Source organism: Lampetra fluviatilis, chromosome 2 (genome assembly GCF_964198595.1).
Source record: "Lampetra fluviatilis chromosome 2, kcLamFluv1.1, whole genome shotgun sequence".
Classification (NCBI taxonomy): domain Eukaryota; kingdom Metazoa; phylum Chordata; class Hyperoartia; order Petromyzontiformes; family Petromyzontidae; genus Lampetra; species Lampetra fluviatilis.
Window position 1 is genome coordinate 2,257,152 of NC_136276.1, and position 15,304 is coordinate 2,272,455.

Here is a 15,304-nt window from a genome sequence, read left to right on the forward strand (position 1 = left end):
CACCCCTCTCTCCCTCTCACCCGCACTCCCTCTCGCTCCCCTCTCTCATCTTCACCCCCCAGCAGCAAACGGCACCTGGCTCCCTCCCACCGCATTCACACTCACACACACTGACACACACACACTGACACACACATACACACACATACACACACGTACTCACACACACTCACACACACACACTGACACACACGTACTCACACACACACTGACACACACATACACACACTCACACACACACTCACCGCCTCACGCGCTCACAACATGTTCACATTCTGTCACATCTAAAGAGACACGATATCAGCGAACAACCGCCTTTTGCCACGGCATATGTGCCAGGTACCAAGACAAAGGTCACCCGTATAGCCTTTACATACTTTTGGGCCAAGTGCTGTTAGCTAGCACGACCGATGAAAAGCCGCCACCTTTGTCTCCCGAGCGACGATATTTACACATCAGGCACTCATTTGAGGCCCAGTCGACCTGGGGGAGAGCCAGGACCGTTTCAGATAATTGAGACCGGGTTCGGCCGTGAGCGGGATTCAAACTCGGGTCGCCGGATTTCGTAGTGTGAGTGCGCTCACCACTACACTACCGGTCTCCTATGCCCTCCCCCCAAACACACATCCACACATTTCCTCATCATCACCACCACATAGACAAAGATCCCCCGTATAGCCTTAAGAGACTGTTGGGGCAAGTGCTGTTAGCGAGCACCTATGAAGGCCGGCACCGCACACGAGGGGGTGGTTGGCCAGCAACACTCCCGGCCGCATTTGTCTCCCCAGTGGCGATGTTTTACACACCGCACCAGGTACTAATTTGAGGCTGAGTCGACCTAGGCGAGGCCCAGGACCGGTTCAGATAATCGTCACCGGTGTTGGTGGTCGTGAGCGGGAATCTAACTCGGTTCGCCGGGTTTCGTAGCGAGAGTGCGCTAACCACTACACGACTGCTCCCCCATCACCCCCCACACACACATCACCACCACACATACACGATCTCGCGCTCTCTCACACACACACACGCACACATCACCACCACACACACACACATCATCATCACCACCACACACACACGATCTCGCGCTTTCTCACACACACACGCACACATCACCACCACACACACACATCATCATCACCACCACACACACACACGATCTCGCGCTCTCTCTCTCACACACACACGCACACATCACCACCACACACATCATCATCACCACCACACACACACGATCTCGCGCTCTCTCACACACACACGCACACATCACCACCACCACACACACATCATCATCATCACGACCACACACACACACGATATCGCGCTCTCTCACACACACACGCACACATCATCATCACCACACACACATCATCATCACCACACACACACGAGCGCACATTCGCCGGAGTAGCCGCCCGCCCGCCCCGCGGTCAGTCCGCGTAGACGATGAAGCCAGCGAAGGTGGAGTATTTGTTGGTGTTGCCGCCGTGCGCCTTGCCGCCGTCCAGCTTCACGTAGACCTCGTCGCCCGCGTCCAGGTGCAGGATCACCGAGTTGCTGGCGTAGTCGTAGTTCTGGTCGGCGTCCTGCGCGATGGAGCTCGCACGCACCTGCGGGGGGCCGGGAGGGGGGGGGGCGAGGTGAGAGCGGTGGACGATGTGGTTCACAATTCCTAGCTCATAGCCTGATGACGCTGGCTGTTGTTGCTGTTGTTGCTGCTGTTGTCGCTGCAATGACCAGCGGAACGGTCTCGCACTTAACATTGTAAACGCGGTGGGTGTTCTCCTCCCCCAACGCACCGGCACGGTTTGTTTACGTGGCAACACCTTGCCAATGGGGCTCTCTCGGGCGGTTCGTGGGTCGGCGACAGTCACGGCTCGTGCAGGTCGCCCTCGCTTCGCGCGGCAGGAGATGCGTTCCCAACAAAAAAACACAAAGCGCCGCACCGAGCGAAATCGCGTCGCAGGGACCCGCGCGGTCACCCACCGCGCGATGCACCGCACGGACACAGCTGCCTGCCGAGTAGCGCTCACAGTGAAGTACACAATGCTCATAGGTGCTCGCTAACCGAACATCAGTGCTCGCTAACCGAACAGTAGGGTTCACAGTGCAGTACGCAATGCCAATAGGTGCTCGCTAACCGAACATCAGTGCTCGCTAACCGAACAGTAGCATTCACAGCGCAGTACGAATGCTCATAGGTGCTCGCTAACCGAACATCAGTGCTCGCTAACCGAACAGTAGCGTTCACAGTGCAGTACGCAATACTCATAGGTGCTCGCTAACTGCACGTGCCCCAACAGCCTGTATTGGATATACAGAAGGATTTCGTTGTTGTGTGCGCGTATTATGTGACTGTGCATGTGACTCAGCGACGAATGTCTGAACCGGTCCTGGCCCTCCCCTAGGTTGACTCAGCCCTTAAATGAGTAGTACCTGGTGCGGTGTGATAACGCCAGCGCTGGGGAGACAAAGGCAGCCAGGCGAGGTACTGGCCAACCATTCCCTCGTGTGCCCGTGCCGGCCTTAATAGATGCTCGCAAACAACACTTACCCCAACAAGTCTGTTTAAAAACAAACAAACAAACAAAAACTACAAGTGGGATCTGTGTTTTGTTCTTCGAGTTGTACATGAAAAAAATAGAATCACTTTAATGCGACAGCAAATTCTTCAGAGAGGCAGAGAGAGAGAGATGGGGCAGACGCGGAGAGACTCACACACACAGGGTTGTGCGGTGTAGTGGAATCGATCTGTAACTTATGTGGGCGCAGATCAATTGCACCACAGAGACGCCCTTAACTTTTTGACCTCTCCATCAAAGATCACGCGTACAGCCGCTCAATGGAGCACAATATTCCACAAAACACACAACGCGCGCGCGCACACACACGGTGCCATCGATCCCCAGTGTCTGTCAGCCTGCGTCTGTTCATCTGCGTGTGTCTCTATGTGTCTGTCAGTCTTCTGCATGTATGTCTCTATCAGTCTGTGTGTGTGTGTGTGCATCTCTAGAGGTGTCTTGTCTGTGTATCTGCATGCCTCTTAGTCAGTGTGTGTGTGTGGTGCTGGGGAACGGTGGCTCAGTGGTTAGCGCGCTGCAACTAGGAACCCCGGCGACCCGAGTTAGATTCACCGCTCACCAGTGACGATCATCTGAACCGGTAGTGGGCCTCCCCTAAGTCGACTCAGCCTCAAATGAGTACCCGGTGCGATTTTTAAACATCGTCACTGGGGAGACAAAGGCGATCGGGCGTGGTGCTGTCCAACCCCATGGTGTGCCTTGCTGGCCTTCATAGGTGCTCACTAACATCACTTGCCCCAAGAATATGTGAAATCTATAGGGGATCTGTATCTTGTGTCTATCTGCTCGTGTATCTGTCCATGTCGATATCTGCCAGTCAACCCATGGCACCTGCATGCAGGGTCTGTCCCGTGACCTCCTGTCACCGAGCGTTCGACACTTCACGTGGCCTCGAAGTGCACCTGGCCTGGCACACGCGCCGTGGTGACGTCACCACCACTTAGTGGCGACGAACAGCGGTTGTTGTGTCAGTCTTTGTCTGTCTCTCGGTGTTTCTGTCAGTCTGTGCGTATGCCTCTCCGTGTCTAAATCAGTCTGTCGGTGTGTCAGTCTCTGTACTCACATCGTAGTTTCTCTCTGGTTCATCATGGGACCTTCCTGGCCAGTATCAACAAAATAATAATAGGTTTTAACCCTTGCTGGCAATCAAACAGGAGGTTATTTACACTATGAGACCTCCTTTACCAGTGGCAAAATATAGTAGTAGGTTTTTACCCTTTAAACTGGTACAAAAACTGACACCTTTATACAAGGCATCATGATAATGCACATACACACGTGATAATGATATGCACTGGCATTATCAGTATAAGAGTTGTTTCTTTTTGTTTGCATTTTGACTGCTTGTGTTGTGGTTATTGCAAACATGATGCCTTGTATAAAGGTGTCAGTTTTTGTACCAGTCTAAAGGGTAAAAACCTACTACTAAACAGGAGGTTGTTAAGATGTTAAAACACCAAACCGAAACATTTTGCAAGGAATCATGTCTGCATTAAGCACACTTACTCATGGTGAACGTGCAAACAAAAACACGCTCTAGTAGTAGATGATGATGCATCGTCTTTGAAACTGATTGGTCCACACCCGAGACAGCTTTCTTTAGAGCCTCGTCTCACTAACAGTGTCAGACCAGAGGACGACGCCAAAAGGCGAACAGCACAAAGACAATGCCCCTATCAGGTCATTGAGAGCTTGGGGTGAGCAGCTGCATCATGGGACCTCCTTGCCAGTGTCTCTCTCTGGTGTTCGATCAAGACGACACGAGGAAGGGCCGTGGCTGTAATGCAGCACTGTGCAGGCAGCGAGGGTTGGTGGATCACCACGTGGAAGGTCGTTAATCGTCCTTCCCACGGGCGTTGAGGAGGAGACAATACCCTGACTTGCCAGGAGACGGCGGTACAGCAAAAATGCGGACTCCCTTCTCTTCCGCCTCGATCGGATCGACCGCAGCGCCTCCCAAACTGCAGTCCTCGCCACCCACCACAACGCGACGTCTCGCCGTGTTCACAGATTCAATAAAATAAATGAACTCCGTTCCACGCTGCACGCGCCCGATGATTGTTAAACACGTCACATGCGACGCGATAAGCAATGAACGTCACGTAGAGCGCGCGCACATGCACACGTTTAACACGTGCGCGCACACACGTGGAACACGTGTACACACACACGTAAAACACGTGTACACACACACGTAGAACACGTGTACATACACACGTGGAACACGTGTACACACACACACGTGGAACACGTGCACACACACACACGTGAGTACAGAAATAAAACACAGACCAAAAACATAAACATAGGACGAGTGCAGGGTCCTTAAGGGATATTGCAAATCAACAAACACAACTACCAAACATCTATAGAACACACAACTAACACCCAACTAACACACACAACTAACAAACAACTCACAAACACGACTAGCAAACAACTTATAAACAACTAACCAAAACAATATTTAAACAACGAACAAAAACAACTAACACACAACCAGTTACCGCTTTAGTTCTCGATGTAACCTCAGAATAATAAACATCTGTCGCTGAACCAACAACAGTATTAGTGTAACGTACACTGCTGGTTGACCAATTGGGATCTGGCTTTTCCAAAGTCAAGGCACCAAAAGGAACCCATAGCACCACACCGGACAGAATGTCAGGTGTAACATCCATACGAAGTGGTCTGAATCATCTTGAATTCAAGCTTTCGTGACTGCAGGAATTCATATACGTTGGGTCTTTCGGTAAAGTCATGTAGAAGAAAAAAATGAACGAAAAACTACGACGTTTCGATCGCAACACAAGCGATGGTCATCAGGAGGACGATTGCTTGTGATGACGATTTGCTTGTGTTGCGATCGAAACGTCGTAGTTTTTTTGTATTTTTTTGGTTCTACGTGACTTTACCGAAAGACCCAAAGAACATGGTCTGAATTATGTCAACTTGTAACGCTGCGCCGTCGACGCAGGATATCAGCTCATGCTCACAGAGACGAGAGGAGAGAGGAGAGAGAGGGAGAGAGAGAGGAAGAGAGAGAAGAGAGAGGACGACTCAGAGGCACAGCAGACGATTGAGACCGAGGGGCGGCCACCCGTCCATAGAGGCGAACGAGGGCAGCCGCCGAGAGCGCCAAGTTAAGTGGTCGCCAATTTCGAGGGGAAATATACAAATACGAATAAAAAAATTAAATAAAAATAATACGAATAAAAAAAATACAAAAATACAAAAAAAAAATACGCAGAAAATAACTAAAATGTAATTAGAAAAATAATAGATCACGACGTTTCGATCGCAACACAAGCAATCGTCATCAGACAATGACAATCGTGATACGATCGCTTGTGTTGCGATCGAAACGTCGTGATCTATTATTTTTCTACCTACGTGACTTTACCGAAAAAACCAACGAGTATGGATTCCTGCAGTCACGAAAGCTTCAAATCAAGACTGAAATGTAATTATTTCAATTCCCGTGCGCATACGAAGGGAATATGAATTATAATTAATTCTTAACATTTCTGAGAATCTATTGGTTGGACGGACGGACAACCCGAATAATGATGCCTTTGTTTAAAAAAAAAAGATTACACTTACAAAAACACTGAACGGGAACTATGGGCAACACGTTTCCCAGTTTATCAAAAAACCTCGGCCTGGGTCTGCCCTCGGGCGCCAGTTTCTGGCAGCAGCGAGTCGAGGGCTGCCCCTCTTGGGAAGGCAGCAGCAGCAGCAGCCGGTCCTACCAACAATTACCAACGCTCTGCGATCCTCTCTCTATATATGAATGTTGTTGTTTTTTTCAACACGCACCTGATAGGCTCAAAGTAACGACGTCACTTTTCACTGCCTCTATTTGAGACCGAGGCAGGAGGGCTTCTTCACAATTGTGGCTCATCACCTGATGAGGCTGGCTGTCATCACCGGCGAAGCGTCAAGGCACTGGAGTTGTAAACGTTGCGGACTTGTTTACTCTCCAACACACGACCGGTCGTGTTCAAGTTGGTACTAATTGACACGTTTTGTCTACGCGACAAACCTTATTCAATTGGTAGTGGGCAGGTTCAACGACACATTTATATTTACGCGATCAAACCCCCCCCCACCCCATAAAAAAAACATTTATCATGGATATATTAAGGAGTTATCGACTAAATTAATGAGTGTCTTCGTTTCGCGTGTGAGCTTTGTACATGTCCTAATCTGCGCCATTTGTAATGCATAGTATCATATTAATATGTATTATAATTATTATAATTATTAATATATTAATAATATAGTCGTCGTGTAAAGCCATTGGCGGAGTTTGGGCACGGGGGTGCACAGGGGCGGGCAATGCCCCCTCCCCCAAAACTTGACACATTTATTGATTTTTAGGAGTTTACAATAAAGATTCAACGTTAATTAATTATATGCACGCGCGATTCCTAATGTGAGGGACAAAGCGAACCACTGCCACCCCCACCCCAAATCGAGAAGCCAACCTCCGCCTACGTGTAAAGCCCCGTGCCAATCTACTGCTGGATGAAGACATCCCCACGCCGTGTTTGCCGTGGGGGCTTCTATTACCAATACCGCAGCATCCCTGCTCGGCGCCGGCTTCGAATCTCCCTCTCCGCTGACATTTTCCGGGAATGGTTCTTGTGGTAGCGCGCTAACCGGTGCGCCACCGCTCCCCCACAGCCGCGTTGAAAACATCGCATTAATGCTTCTGCACGGGGGAGCTTAAAAGTGAAACTCTATTAGAGAGCCGGCAGAGCCTTCGAGGAAGACTTTAGTCTCCCGGCACGCGTCCGTGCCGCCTCGTGCCTTCAAAGTTTGCCGGTGATGCATCTCGAAACTAAGCTGCGTCTGTCAGCCAGCCAAATAAATTGTTTGTCTCTGTCATATTATTCTTACTGCGCATACAAAATATTGACGTCCCCTTTGCCCCCCCGAATAGCTTTTCACAGGCTGCTTGCTTCCAACGCGCGAGCGCCTCTTGACGACGGTACGAAGGTTCGGAGTGGTCGGAGCAAGGCCCAGCCCCCTTTGTGTCCCCATTGCTGGTGATTTTAAATATTGAGCCTGGAACTCTGTTTTTTTTTTCAAGGATGAAATCTAGCTAGGAATAGGCCCATGACGGGCTCAGAGATCGCGCGTCCTGTGGTTGCTGGCCGTGGTGAGGAATCGAATTCAGGTAGCTGGGATCGGAAGCACATTGAGTTAATTAACCACTGTGCCACCGCTCCCTTTCTCTGCCCACACAAAGACCCACCTCATACAGCCTTGAACAGACTGTCGGGGCAAGTGCTGTTCGCGAGAATCTCTGAAGGCCGACACGACACACGAGGGGGTAGGCTGGCCAGGACCACGCCCGACCGCCTTTGTCTCTCTAGTGGCGATGTTCACACACCGCACTAGGTACTCATTTGAGGCTGAGTCGACCTATGGGAGACCCAGCATCAGTTGATATTCGCCACTGGTATTGGCCCCACACTCACACAAAGATCACCCGTATAGCCTGAACAGACTGTTGGGGCAAGTGCTGTGAGCGAGCACCTATGAAGGCCGGCACGGCACACGAGGGGGTGGGTGGCCAACACCACGCCCGACCGCCGTTATCTCTCTCGTGGCGATGTTCACACACCGCACCAGGTACTCATTTGAGGCTGAGTCGACCTAGGGGAGGCCCAGGACCGGCTCGGATAATCGTCACGGGTGTTAGCTGCGCGCTCACTCACTCACATGCCGACACACACGGACCGACTCGAGGCGGGCAGCCTGGGACGTCGCGCAGCCCACAAGACTCGGGAGCCTGCAACTCAGGAGCCGATTGTGCTCTGGGCTCATGTTCAATGAACCGCACGGTACCGTCAGAAGATGTCCCTTCGGCATGCACGGGGTAGTGAGTGAGTGGGTGCTGTCGGCGGCGAGCCCGAGACGAGCAGCTGCGAGCGACTGGCGCCCGAGGGCGAGCCGAGCAATCGGCGTCCCCACCTCCAAACCCCAAGGGCAGATCCAGGCTGAGAGGGGTTTCTTTGGGGGGAGTAAATTGGGAAACATGTTGCCCCGAATTTCCGTTTAACGTTTTTGTAAGCGTATTTTTTTAAATCAGAGGCATAATGATTCGGTTTGTCCGTCTGTCCAACCAATACATTCTCAGGAATGTTGAGAAATTAATTATAATTAATATTCCATCTGTACGCAAACGGGGGAGATTAAAATAATGCCATCTACGTTTTTATTAAATTTCCATTTTTTTCCTCGACATTTGGCAACGCGTGGGAGAAGGGTGTTGATATTTCCTCCACGAATATTGGACCGACCCAAGGATCTCCAGCAAAGTGCCAATGCCACGAGCTGTAAACCTTCACGCGGGTGGAACAAGCGGGCTCCTCCGCTCAGCTGCCGTGGAACGTAGCTCACAACATTCAATATCAGATCGTTATAGTCAATCGCTGCGAGCCTTATCCGACTTCACGTCTATCTGGATCTTATTGTAAGGTCTCCCACCCCCTTTCACGAGAACCATCTCTTCTGGACTTAACCTCGCTCGCTCGCTCGTTCGCTCGCTCACGCCCAGGGCGTCGTTTGTACCGGAGGTGTCTGGGGATGATTGAACTCCGGGATTGGGGTTGGGAGTTTCAAGAAATGTCTTATTCCTTCACTTACTATTCCTTGAGACATTGGGCCTCGCGACCGTCTAGATACAGTGTTAGACATTGCGTAACCAGCGAATAGGTAAGATAGAAATAGTTTAGCTTCATTTGTGTATATTGTTGAAGTGAATTGTTTACCTTTCATACACTTTGCACTCCTACCGTGTTTGTGTACTGTTTGTTGTTGTCACGTTCTGGCCCGACACTACTGGACATGTGTGAAAAAGAGCTTCATAGCTCATCGGATTCTTCCAGTAGAACACACACACATTCTCATTCTGCGTTGTCTTTCTCGCGTGCCTACCGCTCGACTCGGCGCCCGCCACTCACTCGCAACGCCAACGCCGACCGAGGCCCCCTTAACGGATTGGTTCCGCCGGCTTCTGGCGCGCGTACCCCCCCCCCCCCCTTGTCCCTCCCTCCCCGCATACCTGCCCGTTCTTGCACAGATCGGCCCACATGCTGGTGCCGTCCCCTCCCCGCATGAGCACGTGGTAGGTGAAGAAGTACGTCCCCGAGATGGAGCACGTGAACTTGCCGCTGCCCGGGTCGTAGTGGTTGCCCAGGTTGGTGACGACGTCGTCGAAGCGCAGCACCTCGTAGCCCTCGTGCGGGTTGCGCAGCCCCGCGTAGAACGCGATCTTGGGCGCCGAGTAGTAGGTGGGCACGCTCACGGCACCCGAGCCGGACAGCAGCGCGCCGGGAGGGCCCGCCACCCCTCGCTCGCCCTGCGGACCCCGAGCGCCGGGAGGACCCGGCTCGCCCTGGGGTCCGCGCGGCCCCGTTTTGCCCACGCGGCCCTGCTCCCCGCGCGGCCCCGACATCTGCAGCGTGGGGGTCGTGAGCGCGTGGCCCCGTTCCGCCGCGTCCCTGGGCCGGGCGGCGCCGGCGGCGGCGGCGGCGGCGTGGGGGTCGCACGCCGTGCGACACGTGCCCAGCATCTCGTGCGCGGCGGCCGAGTGCTTCGAGTAGACGAGCACCGGGATGGCGATGAGCAGCACGAGCACCATCACCACCCCGACGGCGGCCGTCACGAGCCACTTGCGGCGCAGGTTCACGAAGACGGGGCGTGAGTCGGCGATCTTGGTCGTCGCCGTGATTGACGCCGCGGCCGCAGCCGCCGCGGCCACCGTGGCGGGCTTGGCCTGGGCACCGCGGGGGTGGGGGGGGGGGGGTGGCGGGTTAGGCGACGATTTCTTGAAGGGGGTCAATGAAGGGTGCGAGGCGCGCGCCTCCGGCGCAGTGGATCACGCGCGCACGCTGCCGTTAGCTACTGGACGTCTGTGAGAAAATACAAAAATCGCTTTATAGCTCATCAGATTCCTCCAGTATAAATTAACGTTCTGATTCTGGTTACGAAACGGGCGGGCCTGAGTTTGCGGGAGTTCGATTCGCTGCCGCGGTGAACATCAGTGGCAAGTGATGTACCCCATAGACCCCACGTCTCGACCAGAACCTGGGCACCCATCTCTTCACCGCCGCCTCACCAACCCGCACTGACCAGCGCGGTGAAGTATGGCCAAGCAACTCCCCAGGACCTCACACGGCGGCGTTGGGATGCCTTCATCCAGCAGTGAATTGGCAAAGTAGCTGCGCGTTTATTGCGAACAGCGCAGTTGAAACGATTATTCCGCTGTCTGACTTTTGGAATTGCTTTTCTCTTTTTAAAACGGTTACCGGTTCCTGCCACCCCCCCCCCCCCTCTCGGTTATCTTGTAACGAGGCCAGCACCAAGAGCAGCACCACTCGTGACACCTTGAAGCCGCTGGCAAGGAAGTAACGGGGGCAGACCCAGGTGCCATGGGTTGACTCAATGGGATGACTGGCAGATGCACCACCTGTGCTACACACTGCGCCAACTTGCTGCGTTATTAGCCGCCCAGCGCTCCGCTCATAGTTGTGAGCGTCGCTCTCCGTTGGAGGGCGACTGCCTCCAACTGCCCCATCAGCATCCTTCATGAACCTCCTGTACCACATCTGCAGCCCATCCCTTCTCCATCCCGTGCCGCGCCCGTTTAGCCCTTTCTATTCGGCTAAACAGAAGCTGCTTGGTATACTATCACGCACACACACACATCCGCACCCTAACTAACGTACAACGACAACAAGACAAAGATCTCCCGTGCAGCCTACAACAAACTAACGGGGCAAGTGTTGTGAGCGAGCACGGCACACGCGGGTGCCGGCGGCCATCACAGCAGCAGGTTCTCATTTAAGGCTGAGCCGACCTAGGGGAAGTCCAAGACCGGATCAAATATCCGTCATTGACATTGGTCGTGAGAAGGGAATCGAACTTTGGTCGCAGGATTCATTGGGTGATGCGCTGACCACTTACACTACCGCTCCCCTCACACACACACTCAATATCTCTCTCACACACTCAATATCTCTCTCACACACTCAATATCTCACACACACACACTCAATATCTCTCTCACACTCACTCAATATCTCTCACACACAAGTCAATATCTCACACACACACACTCAATATCTCTCACACACATACTCAATATCTCTCACACACACACACTCAATATCTCTCACACACACTCACTCAATATCTCTCACACACACTCACTCAATATCTCTCACACACATACTCAATATCTCTCACACACACACTCAATATCTCTCACACACACACACTCAATATCTCTCACACACACTCACTCAATATCTCTCACACACACTCACTCAATATCTCACACACACTCAATATCTCTCACACACACACTCACTATCTCTCACACACACTCAATATCTCTCACTCACACACTCAATATCTCTCACACACAAGTCAACATCTCACACACACTCACTCAATATCTCTCACACACAAGTCAACATCTCACACACACACACTCAATATCTCTCACACACACACACACACACTCAATATCTCTCACACACACTCACTCAATATCTCTCACACACACTCACAGTCAATATCTCTCACACACATACTCAATATCTCTCACACACACTCACTCAATATCTCACACACACACTCACTCAATATCTCTCACACACACTCACTCAATATCTCTCACACACACTCACTCTATATCTCTCACACACACTCACTCTATATCTCTCACACACACTCACTCTATATCTCTCACACACACTCACTCTATATCTCTCACACACACTCACAGTCAATATCTCACACACACACACTCACTATCTCTCACACACACACTCAATATCTCTCACACACTCACACACTCACTCAATATCTCTCACACACAAGTCAACATCTCACACACACACACTCAGTATCTCACACACACACTCACTGAATATATCACATACTCACACTCTATCTCACACACACTTACACAATATCTCTCACACACACACTCACTGAATATATCACATACTCACACTCTATCTCACACACACTTACACAATATCTCTCACACACACACTCAATATCTCACACACACACACTCACACTCAATATCTCTCATGCACACACTCACTCAATATCTCTCACACACTCACTCAATATCTCACACACACACACTCACACTCAATATCTCTCATGCACACACTCAAAATCTCACACACACACTCACTCAATATCTCTCACACACTCACTCAATATCTCTCATACACACACTCACACTCAATATCTCTCACACACTCACTCAATATCTCTCATACACACACTCACTCAATATCTATAATACACACACTCACACTCAATATCTCCCACACACACTCACACTCAATATATCTCACACACTCACTCAATATCTCTCTCACACACACTCACACTCTCATACACACACACTCACACTCTCATACACACACTCACACTCAATATCTCTCACACACACTCACACTCCTCTGTCTCACACACACACACACTCAAGATCTCTCACACACACAATATCTCTCACACACACTCACACTCAATATCTCTCTCACACACTCACACTCCTCTCTCTCACACACACACACACTCACACTCTCACTCACACACTCACTATCTCTCACACACACACTCACACTCAATATCTCTCACACACACACTCACACTCAATATCTCTCACACACACACTCACACTCAATATCTCTCACATACTCACACTCACACACACTCACTCACTATCTCTCACACACACTCACTCAATATCTCTCACACACACACTCAATATCTCTCACACACTCACACTCACACACACTCACTCAATATCTCTCACACACACACTCACCATCTCTCACACTCACCCTCTCACTCTCCCCTCTCTCTCTCTGTCTCACCTCCACGGGCCCCGAGGCGAAACGCGAGTTGGGGGCCCCCCGTGCCCCACTGCGTTCCCCCTTGGCCACGCCCGACGAGAGGAGTGGGGGGCCTTGGCTGCCCCGCTGCTGTTGCTGCTGCTGGGGTAGAGCTGGCATCGGGGTCTCTGGGAGGGGGTCCCGAGCCTCTGCCTCTCCTCTCACTCCTTGGTCCTCCTCCCGCCTCCTCCTCCCCCTTGGATCGTTATCGTCTCTGCTCGTCGTCTCACGCTCAAGTTGTCGAGAGGCAGCTGGTAGGACCGATGCCCACCCCCGTGTGTGCGCGTGTGTGTGCGTGTGTGTGTGCGCGTGTGTGTGTGTGTGCGTGTGTGTGCGCGTGTGTGCGTGTGCACGTACGGTGTGAAGGAGCAGGTGTGCCGCGAATTGCCCTGTCCCCGCAACCAGACGAAAGCGTCCTCTTCTTTATGTGCTGAACTAATTAATATTCGTTTGCACCTCGCGTGTGTGGCCTTGCTCCAGTTTGAAGTGTCTCGCGTGTCTGGCGTCTGTCCATCTGTCAACGCGCTAGATTACCTGTCGAGTCCTCCGATGCGCACGTGCATCGTCCGAATTGCGAGTGTGTGTCCGTGTGTGTGTCCGTGTGTGTGTGCATACATCTGGCTGTGTGTCCAGTTGGCAAACGCTTAGGTATGTACACTCACAGCGTGTGTCCGTCGTATTGACGTGTACCGATGCATTGACGGTGTTACAGATTGTCAACGTCGTATCGTGTCAAATTGTTATTGTCTGTCCGTTTCTTCTTCCATTCATCCGTCGGAATGTCAATTCGCTTGTCCTACCTACCTGACCCGTCTGTATTCTTGTCCTAGCTCCCTGTGTGCATACAAGTGTCCGTGAGCCGCCTACCCGCCCATCCGCCTATCTCCCCATCCGCCTGTCTCTCTGCTCGTCTCCCTCTGTGTCGACGGAGTCGATTTGACCACCACTCCACGTCTCTCCGCGTCTCTCCGCGACCTCCGCTTTCGCCCGCGCCTAAAGAAAACTAAAAAAAAAGCAACGCAGCGCTTTACTCCCCTCCCCCAACCTCGTCTCACCTCCTCCTCCAACCCGCCAGTAATACAAAAACAAAGACTACAACCGGCACACAAAATGTAATTTGCGGAGAGGACGACACGCGGGGAGTCCCGCTTCCAGCGCGCAGCGCCGCCACGCCGCTTGGATGCCGCGAGAGCGCAGAGGGAACGATGCGCGCACAGCGACGGGAGGGGCGGGCAAACCGACGGTTTAACCCTTTACCCAGCGCGGGAGAGGGCGGGGGAGCGGGGCAGCAGGGGGAGGGAGCCGCGGAAGGAGGAAGGGGAGGGAGGCCGAGGGGTGGGCAGGGGTGGGAGGGAGGCTATGAGGGGGAGGGAGGGGAGCGATACGGGGACGGAAGTAGGGGATGGAGGCCAAACGGGGGGGGGGGGGGGGGGTGGGGGAGATGAGCACGGGGTTGGAGAGCGGAGGAGCGGAGCAAGAGATTGAAGCGAAGGCAACGGAGGGAGAGCGGGCGAGAAGAGAGTTGGTGGATGGAGGAGAGGGAGTGGCACTGCATCGGATCGGACTGGAGAGCGCGCTGATTGGGAGGCAGTGGTTGGATTGGTCTCCGCCGCCGCCGCCGCTGCTTGCCGGCGGCTGGTGTAGGCGTGGAGCTGCGCGGCGCACGTGGAATTTCTCTCGCACCGTACGTAGCCAACCGTGCTAATCGGATGTGCGGGGGGAAGGACAACAGCAAACGAACACAACAACAACAACAACAAGCGGTGAGTGGTGCGTGGCAGG

At 52.5% G+C, this 15,304-nt stretch overlaps 1 protein-coding gene across 1 annotated transcript; it reads right to left on the minus strand.

The window, feature by feature from the left end:
- Nucleotides 1-228: 228 nt before the first annotated feature.
- On the minus strand, nucleotides 229-14,847 carry LOC144937555 (complement C1q-like protein 3). The gene is made up of 3 exons (XM_078864838.1): nucleotides 13,505-14,847; nucleotides 9,661-10,374; nucleotides 229-1,610 (listed from the first exon to the last, which is right to left on the minus strand). The coding sequence occupies exons 1-3, from the start codon at nucleotides 13,640-13,642 to the stop codon at nucleotides 1,431-1,433; spliced, it is 1,032 nt and encodes a 343-aa protein (XP_078720964.1). The 5' UTR covers nucleotides 13,643-14,847; the 3' UTR covers nucleotides 229-1,430.
- Between the last annotated feature and the right edge of the window lie 457 nt (nucleotides 14,848-15,304).

Excerpts from the sequence above, each read along its gene's own strand:
- LOC144937555 (XM_078864838.1), bottom strand. The coding sequence starts at position 13,642 with ATGCCAGCTCTACCCCAGCAGCAGCAACAGCAGCGGGGCAGCCAAGGC. Across the intron at positions 10,375-13,504 it reads TCGCCTCGGGGCCCGTGGAG|GCCAAGCCCGCCACGGTGGC; the intron begins GTGAGACAGAGA and ends CGCGGTGCCCAG. Across the intron at positions 1,611-9,660 it reads ATCTGTGCAAGAACGGGCAG|GTGCGTGCGAGCTCCATCGC; the intron begins GTATGCGGGGAG and ends GGCCCCCCGCAG.